Source organism: Cyprinodon tularosa, unplaced genomic scaffold (assembly GCF_016077235.1).
Source record: "Cyprinodon tularosa strain WSP-4 unplaced genomic scaffold, ASM1607723v1 ctg1078, whole genome shotgun sequence".
Taxonomy (NCBI): domain Eukaryota; kingdom Metazoa; phylum Chordata; class Actinopteri; order Cyprinodontiformes; family Cyprinodontidae; genus Cyprinodon; species Cyprinodon tularosa.
Window position 1 is genome coordinate 19,873 of NW_024037869.1, and position 24,960 is coordinate 44,832.

Sequence of the window (24,960 nt, forward strand, 5' to 3'; positions counted from 1 at the left end):
CACAGCAGAGTCATAGAAGGTCCTTAGGAGCGCCCCCTGCACTCTGAAAACCTTAGTTTCCTCAGCAGGAAGAGTCTGCTCTAACCTTTCTTACACAGAGACTCAGTGTTGTGAGTCCAGTCCAGTTGTTATTCAGATGAATACCTAGGTACTTATAAGAGTCCACTCTCTCAATATCCCTTCCCTGGATGTTCACCATTCTAACAATGCGCTTGTTTAGGAATAACACATATATTTGTATTAATCAAACAAAATAAACCTTTTTTTAACCCTGATTTTTAATGGTATGAGCCCCAGTTATTTAGAAAAACAAATTGGTTGGCCTTTTGTAAAGTTAGTTAAAACTAACTGGATTGTAGAAATAGGTAGTTTTATAATAAACCAAAAAGGACGGTGAAGAAGTTAACTCAGCAGTCATCTCCTCATAATCCAGCCTGCTGATATATTACTGTTTAAATCAACAAGCTTTACAGGTCTCAGGTATTTCTTTTCTTCTTTAACCTGTCCGTGCACTGCCGTGTTGAAATACTGCAAAGTCCTGAGTAAATATTTTCTCTCCAACCAGAACAGTTGAAGACATTCAGAGTTTCAGAGTGTTTATCAGCGCAGCAGCTTGCCCAACAGTGGACCTTTCAGTCTCTAAAAGACTACATAGAGTTGATTTAAAACCTCCATTGCTGCTAAATGAAACAGTTTTAGGTGTATTTCAACATCTGTTCCTTAAGAATCTTTATAATACAAAGTTTAATGTTGCCAAACATGACCAGGTTCAGTACAGTCAATATAGTCAGTGTATAAGGTACAGATCATGTTTGTGTTGAATCAGTTCTGGAGGTTTGTTCTGTTTAAACCTAAAACGTGATTTTGAAATACTATTACATTATACATTTGACCCCTTGTCTATTCCAAAACCTTATAGGTTACCTTTCTGGAGCTTAACAGGTTTGACCTCGAAGAGCAATTTCCAAAATTTCCCAGTTAGATTCTAGGAATCTTACTGATTACTTTCCTATAATTAACCAGCTGCTTCCCTGTGGTAGTTTCATAAAGTTATGAGATCATGCCAAGAAAGAACCAGAGAATATTCCAGGAAGTTTCTGGAAAAATCCTGATAAGATCCAGGATCAAGCTAGGCTTTACAAAAAAATAAGCAGTAACAACCTGAAGGGTAACTTCTTCAAGTCGCAGTAAAGTCTTATATATATTTTAAAGTGCTTTAAAACATGACAAGAGTTTTTCCAGTCATAAAATGGGTCATACTTTGCTCACATTAACACCAGTGTATTTAAAGATATTTAAACTCTTTTGTATTTATTAAAAAATGCTATTTGCATCCCTAAGATATCACCTGATAGAAATATTTTCATACATTCACTTTGTTTTATAAGTCCTGTTGATAGTTAGTAAATCAGTGGAATCTAAATGTCTAAATCCAGGTTCAAACTGGTGAACTATCAGCTGCTCTAGTGAGAAAATTGGGCTTTAATTAAAGTATTTGCATGGCCAGAAAATATGAAATACAGTCATTTATAATAATAATAATCAGGCTAATGAGGTTTACAAAGAAAAGTGTCAATAGAAAGAACTCTAGGTGTTCGGTACATACTGTAATATATCCAAAAAAATCATTATTTTGATAAATACTGATCTTGGTTTTTTCCATCTATCCATTAATTTTCTGTCACACTACTGGTGCCTATCTCCAGCTGTCTACGGGCGAGAGGCGGGGTCCATCCTGGACAGGTCGTCAGTCCATCACAGGGCAACACAGAGACAAACAGGACAAACAACCATTTACACACACACTAATACATACAAGGAGAATTTAGAGAAGCCAATTAACCTAACAGTCATGTTTTTGGACTGTAGGAGGAAGCCGGAGTACCCAGAGAGAACCCACGCATGCTCAGGGAGAACATGCAAACTCCATGCAGAAAGACCCCAGAACAGGAATCAAGCACGGAACCTTCTTGCTGCAAGGCAGCAGTGCTACCCACTGCTCCACTAAGCAGCCCCAACTTATTTTTTTTTATTTCATTAGTTTTTTAACTTAATAAAAATTTTGTGTAAGAATTACATGAATAACACAGTGTATAAAAGGTAGGATTAGCGCACCATAATATAAACAATCTAAAATATTTATGTAAAATTCCCCCAATATTGAGGATATTTTAAGAAATTTTAGACAAAGGAAACCAAAAAAACAAAAAGCAAAAAGTAAATATCACCTCAACTATTTCATAGGTGAATCCGTTTTAGTTTACTTTGTCTTAAATTTTAAATACTGAATGTCTGAAATTATCTGAAAAAGGCTGAATAGAAAGTCTAATTTTTATTAAACAATGTTTAAAGAAATGAACACTTGACAAGATTCAGTCTAACTATCAGTCACCAGCTTGCAAATCTTAAAAAATGACAAAGATAGTAGCTTTTATTATGTTAAAGAAAATACATTAAAGAAAAAAGGCCATAAATAAATTAAAATCCACTTGAACTCTATATGACAGTTTTAATAAACCAAAAAGAAAAAGATGCTTACAGTTGTATATAAAATCTTACATATATTCATACATTCATATTTAATCTCATGCAGAAATTCAACCAGGAATGTTTCCGTTCGGCTGCTCAGAAATAAATTCTGTTAAAGGTCAAATTCATTATTTGCTCCTGAGATTAGAAAAAGAAAAAAATATTCCGCTTTTATTGAAATCAATATGAACACAGATAACTCACTCAAATTCAGTTAAATAAGGATTTTAAACTTGAGAAATTATATAAAACAACCTCATGAGGCAATTCTTGATGATCTATAGATTTGGTAATTAATAAATCCCCAAATTAACTCAAACATGACATTAAACATTGCTATATAGCTGCAGCCTTCTGCCATTGCTTCACAATAGAAGATGTATGTTTGCATCATCAGGATAGATGTTACAATAATCTTTATTGCTGCAATGGTGTTATAATTCAATATATTCTGTGAAATGTTTCTTTACCTCCCAACTCCTTAAGATGCTGCAGGATTTTTTTTAGGGACAGGGTTGTTCAAAGGCGGAGTTGGTGTGGATTATTTCCTTCCCTCCTGCTCAGTTTGACAAAAAAGGGAGCTGCTTTTACAGATCGTACATAAAACGGCCATTAGGAGGAGTATTTCCTTAGATGCAAGGAAAATACTGCATGAGGCTCAATTGCCTAAAGGGCATTTGGTTATGAGTCAGAAACATTAAAGTTACATTATTTTTATTACAAGGATACAACATAGTTGGACCAGCAATCATTTATGACACTTTGGTGAAATAGTTGCTTCTTTAAAGGCTTCAGAAGGCCCCATCTGTGGGTTCAAAAAGGCAGCAGGAGTTAAACATCTGTGGGTCCCTGGATAAACAGATAACATGCCTAAGCAGAAATCTCCTCTGCTTTATGAAACACGTAATAACGACAAATGTTTCAAGAGGAGTTCTTTACTACAGCAAGGTGTCTGCATGTCCATTTTATCTCCGAGCGGAAAGATGGAAACCATGAGGAGGCTGAATTGCATTGGAGAGAAAAACCCAGACGGATTTCTAAAGTTGACCAAACTGAACTCAGGCAGTAAGACCTGAGTCCTCACTCAGCAGAAAACTGGAAACTCTCACCTACATGTGATGTTCAGCTCCTTTCACAGCCAGCAGGATCCCTGTACCAAAAGCCTGGAAGTACACTGGAAAAAATCCAAATCTAGAAGTAATTTTTTCTTAAAATAAGTGCATTTGTTCTTGAATTAAGAAGGTAAAAGACACATTTTGCCCAATGGAACAAGACAATGTACATTTTAAATAAGAAAACACAATTGCATTGTCTTATTACAAGTGCATTTTATCTAAATATCTTATTTTAAGAGTAAAAATACTAATTTCATTGGGTAATCATCTCATTTACCTACTCAAAATAAGGGTAAATACGCTTAATTCAATTACTTTTTTACTTATTTCTAGATAATTTTTCCAGTGTATAATCAGAATTAAGCGTAATATTTCCCTCCAGACTACTTGGATCTGTTGAAAGGATCAGTCTATGTCTCATCTTACCACATTTTGAAGTAAAAGTCCTGATGGAGTTTAGCAAACTTGACAGGTTTATGTTTGTGATGGTAGGACAGAAAGTATATCTGAAGTTGGGATCTAAAAGTTGTAATTGTGTCATTCTTTAGGATATTTCTCTAACAGTGAGTTAATTTACACAATCAGCTCTCATCCTTAGCCATTTCTTTACTCTAAAAGATACTCTGACTGATCCAAATGACATGTTTTCCTGTCTTGCCCATTTTGAAGAACAGCTATAAGCTTCCCATCACAGGTAGAACCAAAGAAGGAGGAAGCTATGAATTAAGGCACCAAGTATTGGGAAAAAAAATCGATTTTCTCAATGTACTGTACGTTTTTTCTTCTCCATTGGTTGAATATTTTCTAAATAAAGGTTGGGTCTTTCTATTATTTTAGAAAGAGATTAGTGTTACAGTTAAAGATGAATTAATTTGAAAATGTTTCACACATTTCTGACAGTGGAGTTACTCTGTTTGGAACCTAAGCTTTAAATTAAAGCTAGAAGCTGTAATGTCCAGGTGATGATGATCCTTTTAAACACATTTCTCAGGCTTTAAAATGGGCCGATCTCATGTTCTATTGTATTTTTTTATCATCCGACTGCAACAAAAAATAAAAATACTTGAACAGGTTTAAATCTGTTTGGCAGAAGCTGTGCTTTTTTAACTCGTGTGAGTCAGCTTTCAGCTTCCTCTGCTCAGAATAGGGTGGTTTCAGTTTAAATGATGAAGATGGTTTCAGTTTTTAGCCTAGGTCTGGTCAGAGCATAGTGGTTTCAGTCTGCAGGATGGACTGGGCTCGTGCGTTCCTGGGAAGCTGCAGAAAGTTGTCGGTACCGTTGTGGTTTGCAGACATGCTCCGGAGCCTGTAATCCCGCCAAACGCAGCGCTTCAGGGATAAACTCCTCCATGTCCTCCTCACCTCGGCCTGAACCTGAGGAGAACAGAGCTGACTTATGCAGGATCACTGATCAAATATTGACTGAAAGATGTCTGTGGTCATGAGGGCTCACCTCGCTGTTGAGAAAACAGTAGAGGACAGCTACGATTAGACCCTGGAAGACAAACACAGAGAGTTGGACATCTTTCAGACCTAATGATGTTAGCCTCTAGAGCCTGGATGGGTTTTCTGTTTGCTGTGTCTCATTGTTATATGGTGAAGGTCACTCGTCTTCTGCTTTAATAACTTATTTCATTCATTTTAGTCTATTCAATGCTCAGATCCACACTCTCCAGATGTTTTAAGGTTTAATTTAACTTCCATTTGGGATTGATGCTGTTCTTTTTAATTGAACTGAACTAAAAAATTTCATCAGAAATTCTTTAAGTAATGTATATAGAAATGATTGGCCAATCAGATCCTAGCTTTAGTTTTTTCCTGTACAGTACTATTTTTATTTAACCTTAATTTAACCATTAAAAAAAAAAAATCCATTAAAACCAAATTCTCTTTCAATTATGAACTGGCCAACAGTTTGAAAAAGTGCCTCGAAGAAACACAAAGAAACCTAAAAGAAATTATAGTTTCCAAATAAAATGAAATAAACACCTACTGACAAAACACAAATAAATGCAATACTAATTAAAATACAGCAAAGTAATTCCTGTATGACAGAACATTATGAAAACATCCAAACTGTAGCATGCTGTGTTTAGGAACCCTGGAAGGCTCGGACTGGGAACAATTTTCGGCCCAGGCGTTTTTCCATCTACACCGGCCCTGGAGTTATTTACTGTCACAGGTAGGAACTTCGGCCGGAGAGTAAGTGTTGGGGCCGGTATGATTTAAGGAGGGCTGGTCCTCGCATGCTATAATTAGGCCCTGCCACCAGGCATATGCCCAGTATATCAGATTACCAGTCCGAGCCTGAACCCTGGGATTAATAATCCAGAATCACTTGGTAAATCCCCTGTATGGACAGAAAATAAATTAGATTTTGTCAAACTGAATCTGCATAATAATAATATATTTATAATAATAATAATTAAAAATCATTGATCTCACAATAGACAAATTCCCCTGGGGAACAGTGGGCTGCCATGGCGCATCGCCTGGGGAGCAATCGGGTTTAAGGGTTTTGCTCATAGACCCAGAGTGCAGGCTGAGGGGATTGAACCAGGTACTTGTAACCTTCTCAGAGCACAAGAGCACTGCTCTAAGCACAAGACCAGCACTCCCCCATTTGTGTGATTTCACATTTCAAGCAGTGTTCGGAAACTAGATTTAAATGTTTGCTATACTTATACATGCTGATGTTCCTTTTAAGTCCATTTCCTTTCACATTTAAACAATAATAGACTAACAAAAACAACAACAGCTGGACAATTAGAGTCTCTGCTGGATTTAAGATGAGCTGAAAGTATGAGGAAGATGTGTTTAAAGGTGGATCAGTATTGTGTTTTATTATTTCTTAATTCCTCTCTTAGTGCTCTTAGGGCTGGATTTATCAAGATCCAATTTTGCGTGCAGTAATTTACGCTCGCAAACTGGAATTTTGCGCGAGGGGCTGAACCATGGTTTGCGGGTGATTTAACAAGAGTGATTGCGTAACTGGTGGCAGGTGCAAAACTGTTGGAGACGCCCTATTTAAATGATGGTTTTGCGCGTTTTGTGGTTTGCGGCAAAGTAGTTTATAGTTTGTACAAACTAGTGCATTAAGAAATTTAAATCTTACAGTGACCCCCAACAAATATATATATATATATATATATATATAAAGAAAAAACTTTGGTAACCTTTATTCCCTAAGGTGGTATGTGGCTGAATTTCTACTTCACTGCAGTAAAAAAACAAAAAAAAAAAAAAAAAACAGGTGTTTTGTATTGGCCTGTAGAAAAATGCACATACCAAATGGCTCACAAGAAGTGACTGTGGATCCCCGCAGCATTGGCATGTTGCTCCACAGGCGCAGGGGGAGAACCCCGACCCCGTCGGACAGCACTTCTGAAAAACGAGATTGGGAGATCCCAGCTCTCGCTGCAACCGTACGCTGGAATGACCCAGATGCAAAAAAGTGCAATGTTGCAAGGAGTTTAGAAATATCTGGTATTGCGTGGGTCCTCCTTGCGGCTGGCTCCAAATCCATTCGGAGTTCCCCCAACAGCTCCAAAATGGCAATGCTGGATAAACGACATGTTTTGATGATCGTTTCCTCGTTCATTCCAAAAATATTCACACGGAGTGAAAAAATGCGTTCTCTGCGTCTCCTTGCTTCATTTCGACGTCTCCTTCTTGCGACAATAACCGCTGCCATGTGTGCGCAATTACGCATACAGACCATTTGCACCTTCTTTTGAAACGTGTTAAATATAGAGTCAGATACCGTTAGCCAAATTGCTTTCAGGTTTAATAAATCACTTTGCGAGTGCTAAATTAATATATTTACATGTTCTCCTCCCACAAGACGCACTTTTGCGTGTAAACGCCCCATATTGCATATTCATTGCAGAAAAAGTACTAAATGGATAAGAGGCGCTATTTAGCACGTTTTAAAGACCAAATCCTTTTAGCGCGCTGTTGATAGATCAGTTTGTACATTTTTTAGCGTGCGCAGTGAAATAGCTCACGTTTTAATACACGCAAACCTTTGATAGATCCGGCCCAAAGTTGTTTTATTAATAGTTATTTGCTTTCTGCTGCCATATATGTTTTGCTGTTGGTAACATGTAAGCAAATGCTTCTGAATGTCTGGGACGTCCCACCTGGAAGGAACCGAGGCCCAGGTCAAAGAAGATCTTGATCTGCTTCAGCGTTTTATTGTCTGGCTCCGTCAGGTAGAAGAACACCACGTAGTTCACCCCAAACAGAGGGATCAGCAGGAGGGTGGACCTCGCCAGCCGCCTGGATGCCGGTTTAAAAAAAGAAAACAGATATGTGTTTCTATCATCCTGGAAGTTAAGTTAATTGTTATCTATTCAGTGGACTCTAATAATCAAGGTCATATCTGTCAGAAAGCAGGTGGAGAAACATGAGAGCGGATAATATTGGGATCATGTTTGCCTCTGTGTGCTGAGAAAGAAGCAAATGTTAAGGTTCCAGCTGGCACTGCAGTCACAGAATAAATTCACAGCAATAAAATCAAACCCCAAATCAGATTTTTCCACAATACCTGAACTGTGATTGGTTGTTTCCTCCCACATCCGAGCAGCGCAGTTTCTGCAACAGGATCCGAATGATGCTGATGAACAGGAGGAAATTAATCTGGAAGAGAAACTCAGGAGTCAGAGAGATGCCGATGGCTTTTAAATCACCACCTCATCACGTTTATAGTGAAAAAATATTGTAATTACTTTCTACAGAGTTCAAAAATGAGCATTGAAGGCTGAGTACACAAAAATATTTTATAAACAAATGTGCATTTAAATAGTGCATTAAAGTAATGCACTGGGAAACATTAAGAAGCACAGAAAAAATGGTTAAGAAGTATAGAAAAGTTTAACAAAAATCATTTTGGAAAAACAAAAATAAAAATGGTACGTGATTCCTACAAAATAAAAGCAATTGAAGCATGCTACTATCATACATATACCACTGATCTGGAGAGTTTTAATTAGTTTCTGTTTCCCTCAGATATATACAGAAGCAGCCATTCAAAATAGCCCTTCCCAGTCAAACGCCAGCCCAATGGCAGCCAACTTCCCTGCAAAATCCCCTCCAACTTCCAGCCACTGGCCTTCTCCTGGGTGTGTAATTTTTTTCACTCCGATTCCACCCTTTCACTGAACTACAGGGTCTGACCTGGAGATGATGCTTCTCTTTAGATCTTGTCCAGAAATCATGACAGAAACAATATTTTAGTACAAATATTGATGTTTAAAAAGGAATTGTAGGGGACCAGCCAAGGACGCATCAAGTAAAGTGGGAAAATCTTAAATGGCTACTACTGTATAAATGTAAATGAAGATGGAACAGACAAAAACAAACATGTCATTACATAAAACAGCAGTGAGCAGATCCTTTAGGAAAAAATCCTCTACTCTTAAGTGTTGATATGGAAAGACAGGACATTAAAATACAAGATGATTTATTGGATGGAGATCGACCTTTGCATCTTTGGATCGCCTTGTCTCCATAGCAACCATCAGACGCTACCTTTTTTAACTTATCTGTCCTACCATCGCAAATATAAACATGCTAAGTTTGTTAAAGTCTGTTTAAAAAAAACACTTCTTGATAAGACAAAGATTGAGATTTTTCTGTACTAATCCCTAGAAATGTTTAGCAAGGTAGAGGACCTGTGATGCTTTGGGCAAGTCTTTTTAGAATACACATCATTTTGAGAATAATGCCAGAATAATGAAAACAGGTCATTGTTGGGTTGTAAAAGAGCAGAACATGTGATTCCCTGCTGCTAATAAAACAGAATTTAAAGAGAACTCACAATGATAGAAGCCATGATGGGCCAGTTGATCAGCCTGTCAGGAACAGGGTGTTCGTTAAACTCCCAGCAACTGTGAATCACATCCGAACAATGTTCATTACGTGCATGGAACAATCAGAAAATAAATTTCACACATCCCAAACTTGCTAGACACCAAAAACTACCGGAAGCTTTTTTTTCTTTTTTAAAAAGCTCCTTCAACCATGAACAGAAATGACCATCAGGACCGATCAGGACCAACCAACATTAACCCCAAAAAATGTGTCCACCTCAGTCAAGGGTTATAGCTACGTGGATTTATGTTCTCCTGAACTCAGAGTCACCAAAGGTTTGAAATGTTTTTAAAAAAAAAGAAAACACTCTGAACCTGCTTTATCTGCTCTCACAGTAAGTTACAGATTTTAAGGATGAAGAGAAAAACAATATTCTACTTTGCTATTCATATATGGATCATGTTTTATACTGGGCTACTCATTTTAAAGTTTCAACCTGAGTTACTACAGAATTTAACACAGGAGATTTAAAATAAATGCATGTATTAGTAATTAGTGCCAGATGTGTCAAAAGTATTAATATTTATTACTCAAGTAGAAGCTAAAATCTTACTGTTTAAAAACACTTTTGTAAAAGTTAAAGTATCAACTAAAGCTTTTTACTCAAGTAAAAGTATAAAAGTACCATTTTTAAAATGATTTTAAGAATAAAAATAAAGTAATGCAGCAAAAAAATGTTAAGAAAAGATGCGTTACTGCACTACAAAACAATGTAAGGAGTAGAAGTAAAAGGTTATATAAAAACAAATACTCCAGTAAAGCACAGATAGCTAAATTTCCACTTCACTAAGGTAACAAAGTATTTGTACTTTGTAGCTGGACACCTCTAGTTGATGCTGGTGTATTCAGCCAACAGCAGGTGTGATAAAAATGTATCTTCATAAATAGATTTCTCCCTCTAACGAAAGCTACATTCATAAACATATGAACAAGAAAGTACAAAATGAGGTGTTAAGACTTTGCAAACAAACATATTGGATGGTTACTCTCCGCATTCAGCAGGACAAGAGATTTAAACTGGATGTATTAAAAAACTCACCTGCAACACAAACCAAGGGTCCTCTGTTAAGACATCTTAGAATATTAACATGTGAAAACTGAATTAAAGTGCATAAGAGTTTCACATTACATAACCTAATTAGCCTTGTTTAACTAAAAAGTTTTATAATACAGGTTTGTAAGCAACAAATATCAATGTAGGGCTTAATAAAGGTATTCACACATCTTGGTGGTTTCTACATTTATCAGATTGCACCAAAAGCCTTCATTTTGTTCAGCTGGATTTTATGAGACAGACTAACACTGATGACTGGTGTGTGAAAAAAAAACTGTTTTGCATGTAATAAATCTAAAAATGGTTTTACATTTCTGTTTAGCCCCCTGAATCAATATTTTAACAGCTCTAAATATCTATTAAGTGAAAAATCTGCCTATTCCTTTTTACAATAAAAACCTAAATGCTGACAGACTGATTAAAAAGCATCTCTGAACATCATATTTTCAATCTTGTCATAAATTCCCAGTTCGATTTGTCTGTGGACATTTCATACATATTTTGGGTCATTGTCCGACTGGATGGTGAACCTTCCCTCCTATTCTAAAGTCTTCTGTAGGCTTAAGTTCCATTAACCTGCAGAACAACTTCCAATAATTCCCTTTCTGTACAGAGGAGACATCGCCCCACAGCATGATGCTTACACCACCCTGTTTCGCTGTTTATCACCATAGAAAATGAGTACTAAGCCTTTTTATGCTGGCCACCCAGCCAGACTATGTTCTTGTTTTCAAGCTGGCTTCTGAAACAACTACCTTCTTTTTGTTGCGGTGCTTCTTAATGGCTGGAATCGTGAAATTATGACCTCTTCGCTGAGATTTGGTCAAACTAGATTCTATCTTTTGGTATCAGAGCAAAGAGGAGTAAATATGAAAGCACAGATCAGATTTTCATTTATAAAACCTTTGGTTTGGGACCCCATGTGAAGAGATAGAGGGATTCATGGGTTGGGGGGGTTGATTGGAAGAACAAATGTCTCATCATCGGGATTTGCTCCGTGATCAGAGGAAATGTTACTTGGCGCACAACAGTGGTGAAAATTGGAAGTTAAGTTTAATATAATACAACTCAGTGAATAGTTCCGTCTGAAATAAATGAAAATAGTTGTTTTAATGGTTATAGAGTCAGATATGTGGCGGTAATGTTTGGTTTATCTAAAGGTTTTAATCTGTTACTGTGTAAATGAGTTTGGCTGTAATTTAAGGACAGATTCTAATATATCTGCAGAGTGGGAACTATAAATCTGATAGGAGTTTAATTTTTTTATTGTTGTTTTGCACAATATGCTTAACTAAGTATTTTTTGTTGTTGAATATTAGAGATTTTGCAGATATATTTTGTAGATACATTGTTTAGATTTACTTATATATTTCTAACCCTTTTATAGAATAGAATAGAAAATCCCTTTATTGTCCCACAATGGGCAAATTTACAGCAGCAGGAAGATTATTGAAAATGGTCACACAAATGAGGACCTTAGAAAAATGTAAAAGAATAACATAATAGGGAAGAGTTAAAATATAAAAAATGCAATTCTGTAAAGTGTTTTAATAATATAAAACTGGAGAATTAATAACCAATATGCAGCTATTGACATTTTTACAGTGATGGATATTTGAAAATAGCAGCAACATCAGAGATGTGCAGAATGACAGCAGCAGGTTATTTAACTGACTAAGGTTTCTATCATTACATTTGATTTTATTTGTTCCTGCTCCCGGTGGTTGGAACCTTTATTCCACTCTGGATTCTTGTGAGTGTAGTCTTTGTTCGCTTTAACTTTTTAAAAAATAAATAAATAAACAAACAGTTTTGAAAACCTCGGTATTCATTCTTTTCCTGCTTTGTGTGTAAACTTTCACGGTTGCTAAGCAACAGAGCATACGCCGGTAAAACCCGCCGAAGGGAGGACCTGTTCGAATTTACAGACAAAACTCTTCCGGCCTCCTTATTTTCAAAGACTTCGAAGGATCCAGTCTAGGTAGACCGCGTCCTTGGAGGATGCAGCCCAGGTTTTCGAACAGAGCCTCTGATTAAGAGCAGGGCTGCCCGCACTGACGCGGCTCAGGGATTACGTCACACGGAGCGTCGTGCGCAGTGAAATCAGGACATTTCCTCACTTTCTAAAAAAAACCCGGGACACCCGGGACAGGACGTGAAATATGGATATGTCCCGGGAAATACGGACGTTTGGTCACCCTAGTCCATATAATCTGTAATACTCCCTGCATGAATTATAATATAGTTATTTATATGCATTAATCAAGCAGAAAACTATGGCGATAGCCGAACTGCTCCACTTGTGAAAGTAAAATCTGTTGGGCCCTTTTTGGAATCAAGACAATTATTCTAATTGCCACATTGTCAGGCACTGGAAAAAAAAAAAAAGACTTCAAAGATCCTCTTTTAACCAACGCTGGGGCCCAATGGAAGATCTATTTAGGTAAACAAGTTCTACAATTTAGGATTTTGGATTATAGTAGTTAGCCCTCCCACCCAAAGTGGGCTCTTGTCTTAAGTTTATTTGGTGATGCAGAGACCACAATGATGATGCTGAATTTGTCAAATGTAATGCTGAGATGTTAAATATATGCTATAATTTCACATAGTTAAAAAATTATAATCATAACTTTTGTTTGTTTGTATAATTGCTTTGTTGCAAAAATCCAGTTCTTTAAAAGGCACAATTTTTACTAAAGGTTCCTCTCTATGATGCATTCAGGTACTGCTGGAAACTAAATATCCAGTCAGCTCTCACTGGAAAACTTTTAAAATCACAGTTTATGCTAATAAAGTCTAATTATAATTAGAGCAATAAGATTTTCTTTGTTCACTTTTGATTGCAATAAAAGGAAAGTAAACATTAGAATAAGATAATATTTGTTTAACTCTATGACTCTAAAGCACTAAAAACACAACAAACAGAAACTTGAGGTATGGTTTGTGTACCTTAATACTCCTTGTTGTAGTATGAAATGAAAGCTTTGAAATATGCTGTTTATGCAGGGCGGGTACTTAAAGCTGAAACTCACCCAGTGTCCTCCAGGTTGATCCGACTCACAATCCACGCCGCGGTGAAAACAAAAGGGATTCCTGTAAGCCAAAGACAGAGGATCTGTTCAGGTTCTTCCTCCGCCAGATGCAGATCGTCTCAACACAGCGTCTGCACAGGCATTAAACAGCTGGGCCTCGCTGGTGATGCATTGGGTGTTGGTAAATCTTTTGATAGATGGTGGAAGAAGGTGTCACATGGTAGCAGCTAAGACCGAATGGAACAAAGTGAACTCGGAGGCATGAAAAGTGTTTATAGAATGACCTTTCTCTGAAACACACGGGTCCACTTTAAAGAATGACGTAGTGTCTGTAGGCCTGTCTGTCTGTCTTTGTCACATTTTATACGGCAACAGTAAAATGCGGCCCAGTGAAAAATGTAGACTGGAGCTCAGGTCCACAGTAAGTAGAGATTATTGATGTTTCATCAGAGCATTTTCACTGAGTAGCAGCATGTTCTGGCTGGAGGAGTTATCTACTGTCACACCTGGCTCTTCAGGATTTAAACAAGGAGAGACCCCACACAATTCAAAAAATATAAATATTTTGACAGAGTCGTGAAATAAAAACGTCAACTTTTAGTTAGGATGTGATATAAAAGTCATAAGTTTCAACAGAAATGTTACGGTTGGGAAAGTAATTTTAGCTTAAAGCTTTTTTTGGGAGTCAGTGATTTGGATCTTCTGAGCTGCTGGTGGGAGCTAAGCTTCATGAAGTACCTGCAGCAGCTGGAAGATACAGCTCCTTATAGTATGGATGTTAAAGAGGATGGCAGAGAGACTCTTTATGCCCAACAACAGTAATTATGTCCATCTGTTTGGTTTCATCTGCAGCACTTTAGTATTTTAAATTCATTCCACTTCATAGAGTTTTTTTTCTTAAATACAGCTAAATGTTTTGTTGAAAGTAAAAAGCTTTTTTTTATATTTATTTTTTTACTTATATATAAAATGTATCTAAATATATGTATAAAAACAGTACATAAATAATATATAAATAAATATATATATACAAAATAAAAAAATAAAGAAAAAAAGAAAAATTAAAAGAAGAAAAACATAAATCAAAAAACTCATTAAAAAAAAATAACAAGCATCGTGTTTTAAAAGGTGAGTAAAAGTCCAAAAACAATCAAATTTTACTTAGGCCACCTCTGTTTTGCACTGTAGCCCTGCTCTGATCACTTTAGTGGGTTTAGAGATTTGATAAAATAAAGAAAGACTACATGAATAAGTAAGGCCATCACCAGTAAATATCACTGGGCAGCGGGTCGGTGCAGCTTACCCCAGCCAATGAGCATGTAGATGGAGAGGCGGATGGAGTAGGTGTGGATGACAAGAAGAAGCATGTGCAGGTAAACACCCTCCACCAACAGCCAGAAAAAGTTGGCCATGATGAAATAGTTGAAGAAAACCAGGCTGGCCTTACAGCCCACCTAAAACAAAAATACTTTATTATGACATGAATTTGGAAGAAAGAACTGAATCAAAGTGAAATTTCATGCTAAATAAACATATTTTAGACTTTCAGCTATGTCGTAATGCCATTTATTAAAGCTACACTGTGTAATTTTCAGCGACATCTAACGTTCAGACTGCAGACTGTAGCAACATGAACATCTCCCCCCCACCGCTTCTCCCCCCCAACAGTACGGCGAGCGTTACGGGACAAAATGTCTTCCACGACGTCCGCATCACCTACCTTCTCAAGTGATGAGGTTTGTTAACATACCGGTAGATAATTTTACAGATAGTATTTCATTAGTCTGTGTGTTCAGTACCGTCTCAGTTCATCTCTCTCAACTTGCCGTAGTTACTTTCGAGCGTAATGGGCGATCTCGCAATCGCTAGTTTGTTGGCTCTGCGCTGCCGTAGCGCAAAGATGTCTGCCTCCATGGCTGCGAGACCCGCTCCTATGTAATTATAAATAACGAATTCTAAGGCAACGCAAATATTAAGGTTAAGAGGCTGAGCTCGTAGATGATGATAAATAACATAGTTATGTATAATATATTACATTTCTGACTGTATATCCCTGTAATTATTACACACTGTAGCTTTAATCAAGATCATCAGGCATTTTGCTTGATTTGTCTGAACTGCACCCTCTCCCTGTCCTGAAGCCCATTTGACAAAGCAGGTTTAACAAATTAAAGCCTGTTTTCCACTGAAATTAGCAGGTTAACCAAATTTTCAAACATAGGTCGACTCGCAAATAATCGGCATTTGATTCCCTTACCATTGGCAAAAAAAGCCAGGTCTGACCCCCCCCCACTGGCAAGCTGCATGACTCCGCCCTCCCACTGCTGCATGTCTGGTAATCACATTGGGTTAGTGTTGATACTGTCATCAGTGCGACAGAAATCAGGAAGGGGATTTTAACCCGGGTCTACTTTTCTAATACTGTAGATCGATGAAGACACTAGCTAGATAGCACAACAAGTCCTTGACTTAGAAAACATGCAAATTGAACCAGACGAACAGGCTCTTTGGAATAGGGGTCTTTTGGCTTCTTTGTTAGCCTGCGATTACCTTTCTATGTCTCTGAAAGGGTGGTCATTACAGGGAACTGTTGACATGGCTGAACAGGTGAGGTCTTCTGTTCTCCTGTAAGGGGGTGGGGGTTTCGATGATAGCGGGAGGGTATCAACTCAATTGCTGCATTGTAGGTTTTTGAAAGCTGAAATCTGAGTCCACCTCCTCTGTTTAAGGTGTTTTTTTTCTTTTTTAACATAGATGGCTTCCTTTCACCTACCTCTCAAACCACCTATTTTCTTTGTCCAAAAAGTGAACATTCTGGTTCTCAAAAGAATGTTCTTTGACCCTGAGGTGTAGATGTACTGCTAAGTCTTGTCCCGAGGAGGTCACTCTTCTGTGTTGCATACTGTCATCGTGAAGTTGTCAGAACCTTCTTATCTAGACGGCTCTGATAAATATGGTTGAAAGATCTGTGAAAACTAATTACGCACAACTCTTTTAAATAAATACAATACTTTATACTGTGAATTAACGGAGATTTCTTACAGTACAGTGTACTCCTAACAAGAGCCGGATGACGTCATACACTCTCCACTTTGTTTTTAAAAGATATAAATATAAAAAATATAGCTGCGGATGTCTGGGGGACAGTGATTGGTGTTATGAATGCTGGCGTACCATAAATGATAAACGATGAACAGTTTAGTTTGTGCCTTCAAGTCGTTCCCCATAGGAAGACTTGGAAATACTTGGATATAACCTAAAGGAATATTTTCAGAACAGCTCTAAATGACACAAAACTCATATGGGTGAGTAGAGCATGATGTAATAACGTAAAATCAAGGGCCCAATGTAAAAAAACGGCGTTCCCCTTTAACACGGTCGAGTCATTTGACCCGGGTAGAAATGCATCAATGAGCTGTTCCAACTGCCACTAAAAGCCAATTGCTCCAGGGTTTAAATGGGTTTCTCCAGTCCCTGATAAATTTGAAGACGAGTATAAGTAATTAGCTGCACTTATTTTGTTACATTTTTGTAAATATTCTAATAACAAAAAACTCTTAGACTATTGCTGCTGCCCCCTTCTGGTTTAGAGTAGAACTGCTTTTACCAGAGGTGAACAACAGCTGTTCTGTATTTGCCTTTTTCTTTTGCATTAGTCTCTTTTTCAGTTTTTAGTATTACACTAGCAGTGGCTTCAACAGTTATAGGATTTCCCCCTGCTTTACCTTTATGTTCTCTTTGACTAGTTCAACCAAGTCCATTTCTCTGTTTATAATTAGGTTTTATTTTTTCTCTTTTAGGGACAAAAAGTGAGGGTTTCTAATTGTCTCTTTTTCTTTGAAAAAAGTAAATAGCAGCTAAACAAACGAAAGTCCAGAAAAAGTATTGAACTAAAAAGAAAGTTTAAACTCTTTGTTTGAATACATGACATCGAGGATATTGTGACCGTTTTGGTCCAAACAGGTTGATGAAATATTTCCTTCCCTTTTATTAAAAGTTGCATTTTAGAATAAGAAGTTTTAACAGAAACAATAAAACTGTATGTTGAAATAATGGTCATTGGATAATGCAATAAAAAGTTTTAAACAGGTATACCAGGCATCGCCAAAGTCTGTCCTTGAGGACCACTGTCCTGCAGGGTTTAGAGGTTTCTCTGCTCCAGCACAGCTGATTTACATTGATAGTTGATTAACAGGCTTTTGCTGAACAACAATCATCAGAATCAGCTGTGCTAAAGCAGAGGAACCTCTAAAACCTGCAGGACAGCAGCCCACTAGGACCGACTTTGGGGATGCCTGATGTATACACTCGCTAGACTACATATAAAATTCTTATGGGTCATGGTTTATGTTAAGGCTTTTTTTCATAAATAACATAAACAAATCAATTTTTTACTTCTGAGAAAAGTTTCAAAGGAGATACAGAGAAAAGAAATGAGAGGCGCTTTGATTTGACCATACTTCTTCTTTGAGTCACATTTGTCTGTTACATGAGACCCTTTAGGTCTGTCTTAAAAGTTTAGCTACATCAGATGTTTACCTTTCATACATTAAGGCACAACTTCATCATCAAATCAAAAAACGACACTGAAAGCTACATCTAAAAGAGAATCATGAATGTTGAAGGGATTGTCTTAGAAAAGATACATCTGGTTTTAATGGCTTTAAGTAAGGGTGAATCTGAGGGGCTGGAGGAGGAAACCACTTCTCTCTAAGACACTGAAGGCAGCAACACATTGTTCTGCTCAGTTGGATCACAACAAACAGACTTTCCAAACAAAGATGGACCCAAAGTCCATATGTTTGGCCAGAATGCTGAGAGAAACCCAAACACACCAAAATCAGAAGTTACATTAGGGTACAACAGTCTCAAACAGACAATTATTAAAGCCTCTGAAGATTAAAAATAACAAAAACAGAAAAGAGTCAATTTTTATAACCATATAATAACTACAAATGTTCAATAAAAACAATGGAATGAAATTTTCATGTAAAAAACTTGATATCACTGATGGGAGAATTTTTTTTTATTATCGGTCCTGAAATCTGACCATGAAAACTGATTTTAACAAAATAGACAACATGTAACAGCTGGTCACTAACAGGCCTGAGCCAGAGCATTGATCCAATCTTAGCTTTCTATACTTTTAAACACTCAGACCCTCCTTTAATCTGACCAAGGCTGGCTTGATTAACTGTCCCTCAGTTTCTGAATGTCTTCCAAGGTTTTTCTGGGGGGGTTAAGCTGCTTGATCATTTTTTCAGTCATTTAAATCCTAACTCTCAACTATCGAGGCATAAAAGAGAAGGATTTTAAACTTAATACCTATGGCAATGTTTTGTCAGTATAAAGGAAAGAATGCCAAGAAACTTTTTAACTGCAAATTAAAGCATTTAGTCATACAGACTAAATGTGTTGTGATTTCTTTGACAGAACAAAGGAAATCCCAAAGACAGCATCGATAGTGGGACAGATAAAGGATTTGATAACACAGTGTTAAAATGTGTCTGGATCTCAGCATTGGGTGCTTCATGTTCTTCAAACTTCTTCATGAAACAAGACAGATGGGGAGAATTAGACCTAACATGTTTACATGTGTCTGGAACAGACAAACGTCTTCTCAAAACATCCTGCAAGATGCATTTGGGCTTTTAGTTGTTCATTTTCTGCCAAAAGATGAGCTTTCTGCAAACAGATTTATGGTAACTCCCCTGGAAATGCTTGAATTTTAATAACTGGAGATAAACCCCGTGAAAAAAAGCAGCCAAAGTCTAAAGAGCAACTTAAGATCAGTTTTTAAAACACTAAAAAAGCTTAAACCAAGTCTATCTGCTTAGAGAGAAAATCTGAAGAATTATAGACTAAATAAAGACTATTTGAGATTTAACAATAGAACTTAATTCTAGCATCACTAGAACAGCTTATTATTAAAAAAAAAGTCCTTAAATGAAACATCTGAGTGTTTTCTGTTTGCAAAGTCACCAGAGATAGCCTTTTGCTGCAGTCTGTGGTCTGATCCTCAGAGAAGAGCAGCGCATCTTTGATCAGCACGGCTGCAGCGCGCAGCATGAAGGACACAAACAGGTTCAGATGGATGTAGTTCCTCATGCAGTGAAGCCTCCTGTACACACATTAACACACACACACAGACCAAAGCATCACCAAGTGTTTACATAGAGAGTCGGGGGTGAATCCACTGAAGGACGTGTTGTCTAAACACAAAGATAGCAGCTGAATGAGCGGCTGGAGTCCATCCAAACGAGTCCGACACATTTACACAGCAAGCTGTTATCAACCTCAGCCTTCAAACATGCATGTGAGGGAGTTTTAACGAGCTTCTGCTCTTAATTGGTCCACTTCTAGGGTTATTTTACGGCTAAAGCACTCTGAGAGAAAACGCTGAAATCTCCCACATGTTGGACATTTCAAAATTCGTCATAAATGTTTCTGTAAAGTGAAAAGCCACTTAAGAAGACGAATGGGGCTTTAATAAACTTTAGAACATTCTCCCTCAATTTATAAACTTTCTGTTTTACAGGATTTTCAGAAATGCTTCAAACTCCAACAACATTTTTATGTTTAGACAAATGCAAATGAAATGCCCCATGATTTGGATGTTTTTCCTGCAGAGGGACGCTGCTGGGGTGGTCTTTGCAGAGAAATTGCTCTTTTAATTTTGCTTGATTCTTGTAAAGTATCTTTGACTTTTTGCTAAACAAATTATAGAATAAATTATTATTACCAAATTTCGCCTGGTGGTGTGACATTTTTTACTTTGCCAGATTTACAATTTCTATGATCGTCACCATACTGTTAATAAATACTTGGATTATCTATTTCAGTTACCTAACTGCCAGTGGCGGCTGGTGAAAAATATTTTTGGTGGGGCTGATATAGCCTAGTGTATGTCTCCAACTAACCCGGAATAAGAATTCAAATAAACAATTGGACAATACATACAATTTAACAGTAATGATTTAATTTACTATATAATAACAGTAACAGTGATGATTTGGGTCACTGTGACGGGGTTCTTTGGCCTCCAAGAATCCAGGCTCAGTCGGGTTACCGGTGTTGGTGATTTATTGAGCTCAAAAACTCAAAACAGGGTGCAAAAGAAACTAAACATATACAAGATACTCTGGGCCTCAGCCTCCCTCCAGTTACCAGCAATGTAACAAAGAAACAGAAAACAAAAATTGCCGCTTTTCTTCCCACAGCCCTCATTAAATAGTTTAAGCCCCTCACCTCAGGCTCTCTTATTTCTGATTTCTTCTCATTAATCAGTTTTGTCCATATATTACCTCCACAAACAATTGATGTACAAAAACAAATAATTTTTACAACTTAATTATTTTACACAGATTCATTGACTTATTCAATTACACCAAACTGGGTTTGAACCCAGCAAAGACGCAGCCAGACTGAAGATGAAAAGTCCCCGCATAAACACGTACACACCCACACCCCCCACATACCCACACACACACACACACACACACACACACACACACACACACACACACACACACACACACACACACGGCTAACCCCACTGAAATATTAAGTGTGCACCCTCAATATGCCAGCAGGTAACCAGGAACAGCTTGTGTGTTTTAAGTTCATGGAGCTACTTGGCTCTGCGCGAGTTTATTGGTCCTCACAAACACAGTATAACAGGAATGTGTGTGTGGCGCGCAAAGTTAGAGAGGTTGTTTTAAGCGACGAGGTGGATTCGTCACAGTCACAATAACCATGAAATGAAATGTTCATATCCTACAAAAGGGATGTTCTTCTGGCAAACGGGTAGATAAATAAGGATCTCACCGAATTTGGTGGAAGCTGCATCTCGCTCGTTACATTCGCCATCTTCCCTCTAATTGTCTGCACCTGCGCTTGGGTTCAGAAGAGAAGCCTGTTAAAGCGCAGTATTTTCAGCGCCCCAAGACCATAAAGTTCCGAGACACTGATTGGCCATTAAATTCACCTAGCAATAGTACATGATTGACAGATTCTCTGCAAATGTGGGTCAGTCTGATCAGCGCCCGCAGAACAGAGACGGTAGGAGTCTGTCTGTGGAAATCCACAAATTAATGACAGTAGATAGGGAAATGTAGTTTATATAATTTGTTTTGCTTATAGGTACACAGTCTAGAGAGTAAAACAGACATTTATGAGTTAATTTCTAAAAATATATTTTACGTTTCTCTCTTCTTATCAGGGAGGGCGGTGCCCCAGCGCCCCCTATGGGCCGGCCGCCACTGCTAACTGCCTATTGTTTATAAGCAGATAAGAACCGAAGAAGGACATTTGCTCTCATTTTTTATTCAGATTTATCGACTTTAGAGAAAACAGTCTGTAGTTTTAATTCTAGAACCTGCATCAGGGTTGGATTTATTTACTGCATTAATCAGCCAAATTCCTTGCAGTCTTGTCATTGTGCATCCGTAGTGCTGTGTGCCTTAAAAAGTCACTCAAAGTAAGAACCAGAAAAATCTAAAAGTTTTTCGGGGGAATGATGTTGTAAGTCACAATTTAATTTGATTGACTGTTGAAAATCTACAGCATTAATTGTATTTTAGGCTTAAATATGCACTTTTGGTTATTTGTACACTTTTAATTAATCAAAAAAAGAAAAAAAAATAAGAATAAAAATGTACTAAACCCATCTGGACAAAAAGAAAAATCTTTTTGACGAAGATTGTAACTAATAAGTATTAAATGCTTTTCAGTTGGAACAGTTATTCTCATTAAAATGAACCGAAACTAACTGTCATGATTCTCCCTTTTCTGGACTTTTTGCTTACCCTTTAAGTTTTCTTTTTGGGTTCTCAGCTATATGTCAAAATTTATATCATTTTTTAATTCTTTGTTTTACTCTCCCTTCTTATTTATTTCAGTTATGTCTTTTCAGCATTTTTTATATTATTAATTCCTTGGTCTGATTTTTAGTTGTTCCCTTTAGCTTCGTAATTTCCTAGAGACAGTTAGATCCTGCTGTTTTCCTGGTTATTCTTTGTCGCCCCTAGTGTCCCTCTCCTTTCCCTTTAACTGTTTTCTAGTTTCTTCTATCCACACCTGTTCCCTATCAACTGATTAACTCATTATTTGTTCTTTCTCCCATACATACACTTCCTGTTTAATTCATAATTGCTGGATTGTCTTCATTCCTTCAGTTTTTGAGTTGTGTTTTTTTTTTTATTCCTGAGTTCCTTGCCGGTCATTTCTGGATTGTTACTTCTTTAATATTTACCTCTTCATTAAATCTGCCTCTGCAGCTCTGCATTTGGGTTCTCTGCCTAACTCAACACACCACTGACACTAATGGGGAAAACAATTTGGTGTTACTGAGATAAAACCATGTCTGTTATTATTTGAAACAAAAAATCTAAGATCTGTCTAGTTCAGGGGTCTTCAAGGTTTTCCAGGCCAAGGACCCCCAAACTGATGGCGAGATGGAGCAGAGACCACCGAATTATGTATATTGTATCAAATTGTGTTATATCAATCTGGTCCTATGGTCACTCTATTACAGATGGAGTCATGTAACTAAAGTAATTCCTCCCTGGGATTATTAAAGTATTTCTGATTCCTGGTTGATGGGACAGGTGTTGTGACTGAAACGGTGCCCAGCTTGAAAGAGCTCCTGTGTGTCGCTGAATGTGTGCATTGATGACTGAAAGACATCTTCTGCCTCCATTTATCTGTTTACTACAGTGTGTTGAAATCATGTTAATGTGGATTTAAAGACATTTCAGTTAGTGGAAAACATTGCACTGGGGAATATGAAAAAAAAAGTAATTAACCAAAACTTTCACAACCCCAATGCAGTACCTTTATGGACCCCCTAGGGGTCGCGGACCCCCTGTTGAAGACCTCAGGTCTAGTAAGAAATTTGCCTTGATGCAGTGTTTGAAGGTAACATTAATGCTGCATGCATGGTATGTCGCGATATCAGCTTGAACGCAGATAATCAGTCCAAAAAAACCTCCACTGTTGTTATGCAACAAGAAAATATGATTCAAGCGGCACTGCACCTCTGAGCAGCTGTGGTTATATTTATCAAAGAGATAAAAGATAAAGAAGGGCTGAAAAGAACTTCTTAAGAATTTGTTTTACCAGCTAGATAGCAAGAAAAAAAAACATTTCACAGTTATTTTATTTTTTAATTTTCAACTGTATAAAATCAGCTTCAGTTAAACTTGCTACTTCTTATGCAGACCAAATGTTAATATTAGTGTGCTTCTCACAAGCACATGCTGTAAACTCAGTTTGTTTCTCCTATTGTGATGTGTTTGTGATCTGTGTGAGTGATGTGAATGATTTACCTGAACGAACACATGATGACGGTGCTGGTGAGCAGAGCGACGAGCGACAGGCTGTGACCCAGAGCAGACAGAACCTGCACCACTTTGTAGAAGACCAGCTGCACCGCAACACACATACACACAACACAAAAAACTATTGAATAAGAAACAATGAGGTGATTCATCAAAGCTGATCATAAAATATGAGGTGCAGCTGGACTGGCCTTCATAAAAACTGTATTTGCTTCATGAGCACAGGCAAAAACTGATTACATGATCCAAACTGTGGCGATTTCCATTGTTTATGAAAAAAAAACCTCTTGTACCAGATTCTTTTACTGAAATAAATCACAATGATGGAAAAAATGTTCCTGAAAAAATATACAACTTCAACTAAATATTTATGTAGGCAGAAAAAGAGCGAGGTTTTTAAACTGAAAGTCTAAATAAAACACATTTCCAATTGGTCAAACACTTTAACACTTAAAAACAAATCTATGGGCTTAGAGAAAATTGGGCCACAGATGACAATTTATCTGAGCCACACAGATGAGAATATAAACAGGTACGGCAGAACTGCATTCCCTTAAAAGAAAAAATAAAGGAGAAAAAAGTTTTTAAACCTGGTATCCTGTAAACGGTAACTAAAACTTGCAAAACTTAAAGTGTCAGAAGCTCAACTGGAGCAGTAACTAAATACAGGATAAGATGGTATGGGGCAGAAAGCTAGAGATGCATTGATCCTGTTTTTTTCCAATCCAATCCGTTACCTGAGCAGAGTGTATCGGCTGATATGCAATACTGATCCAACTCACATGTTCAATGAATCAACTATATAACTTGCTATGTGAGGGAAGGCTTTAGCCCTGAACAGTGTTGGGACCTTTTTTTAATACAGCCTCTAACCAAGATTATAAAATCTTTGTTCCCACACATAATGAGCAAATCACAGAAGTATTTAGCCTTCAGTGAGGGCTTTATTGAACATTGAATTAGCGGCTTTGCACCATTGTCTATCCTCTGTGTTCATGGTGAAGTTGCATGTAGCA

At 37.3% G+C, this 24,960-nt stretch overlaps 1 protein-coding gene across 1 annotated transcript in view; it reads right to left on the bottom strand.

Moving 5' to 3' along the window:
- Window positions 1-3,922: 3,922 nt before the first annotated feature.
- The window catches only part of LOC119787011 (vasoactive intestinal polypeptide receptor 2-like), a 60,273-nt gene continuing 39,235 nt past the window's right edge, over window positions 3,923-24,960 (bottom strand). The window contains exons 5-13 of the mRNA XM_038290637.1: window positions 23,933-24,030; window positions 19,587-19,725; window positions 14,908-15,058; window positions 13,605-13,665; window positions 9,466-9,535; window positions 8,194-8,285; window positions 7,787-7,925; window positions 5,098-5,139; window positions 3,923-5,018 (exon numbers count right to left, since the gene is read on the bottom strand). Coding sequence (XP_038146565.1) covers window positions 4,845-5,018; window positions 5,098-5,139; window positions 7,787-7,925; window positions 8,194-8,285; window positions 9,466-9,535; window positions 13,605-13,665; window positions 14,908-15,058; window positions 19,587-19,725; window positions 23,933-24,030 — 966 coding nt within the window. The 3' untranslated portion in view covers window positions 3,923-4,844. The remainder of the gene's footprint in view (window positions 5,019-5,097; window positions 5,140-7,786; window positions 7,926-8,193; window positions 8,286-9,465; window positions 9,536-13,604; window positions 13,666-14,907; window positions 15,059-19,586; window positions 19,726-23,932; window positions 24,031-24,960) is intronic.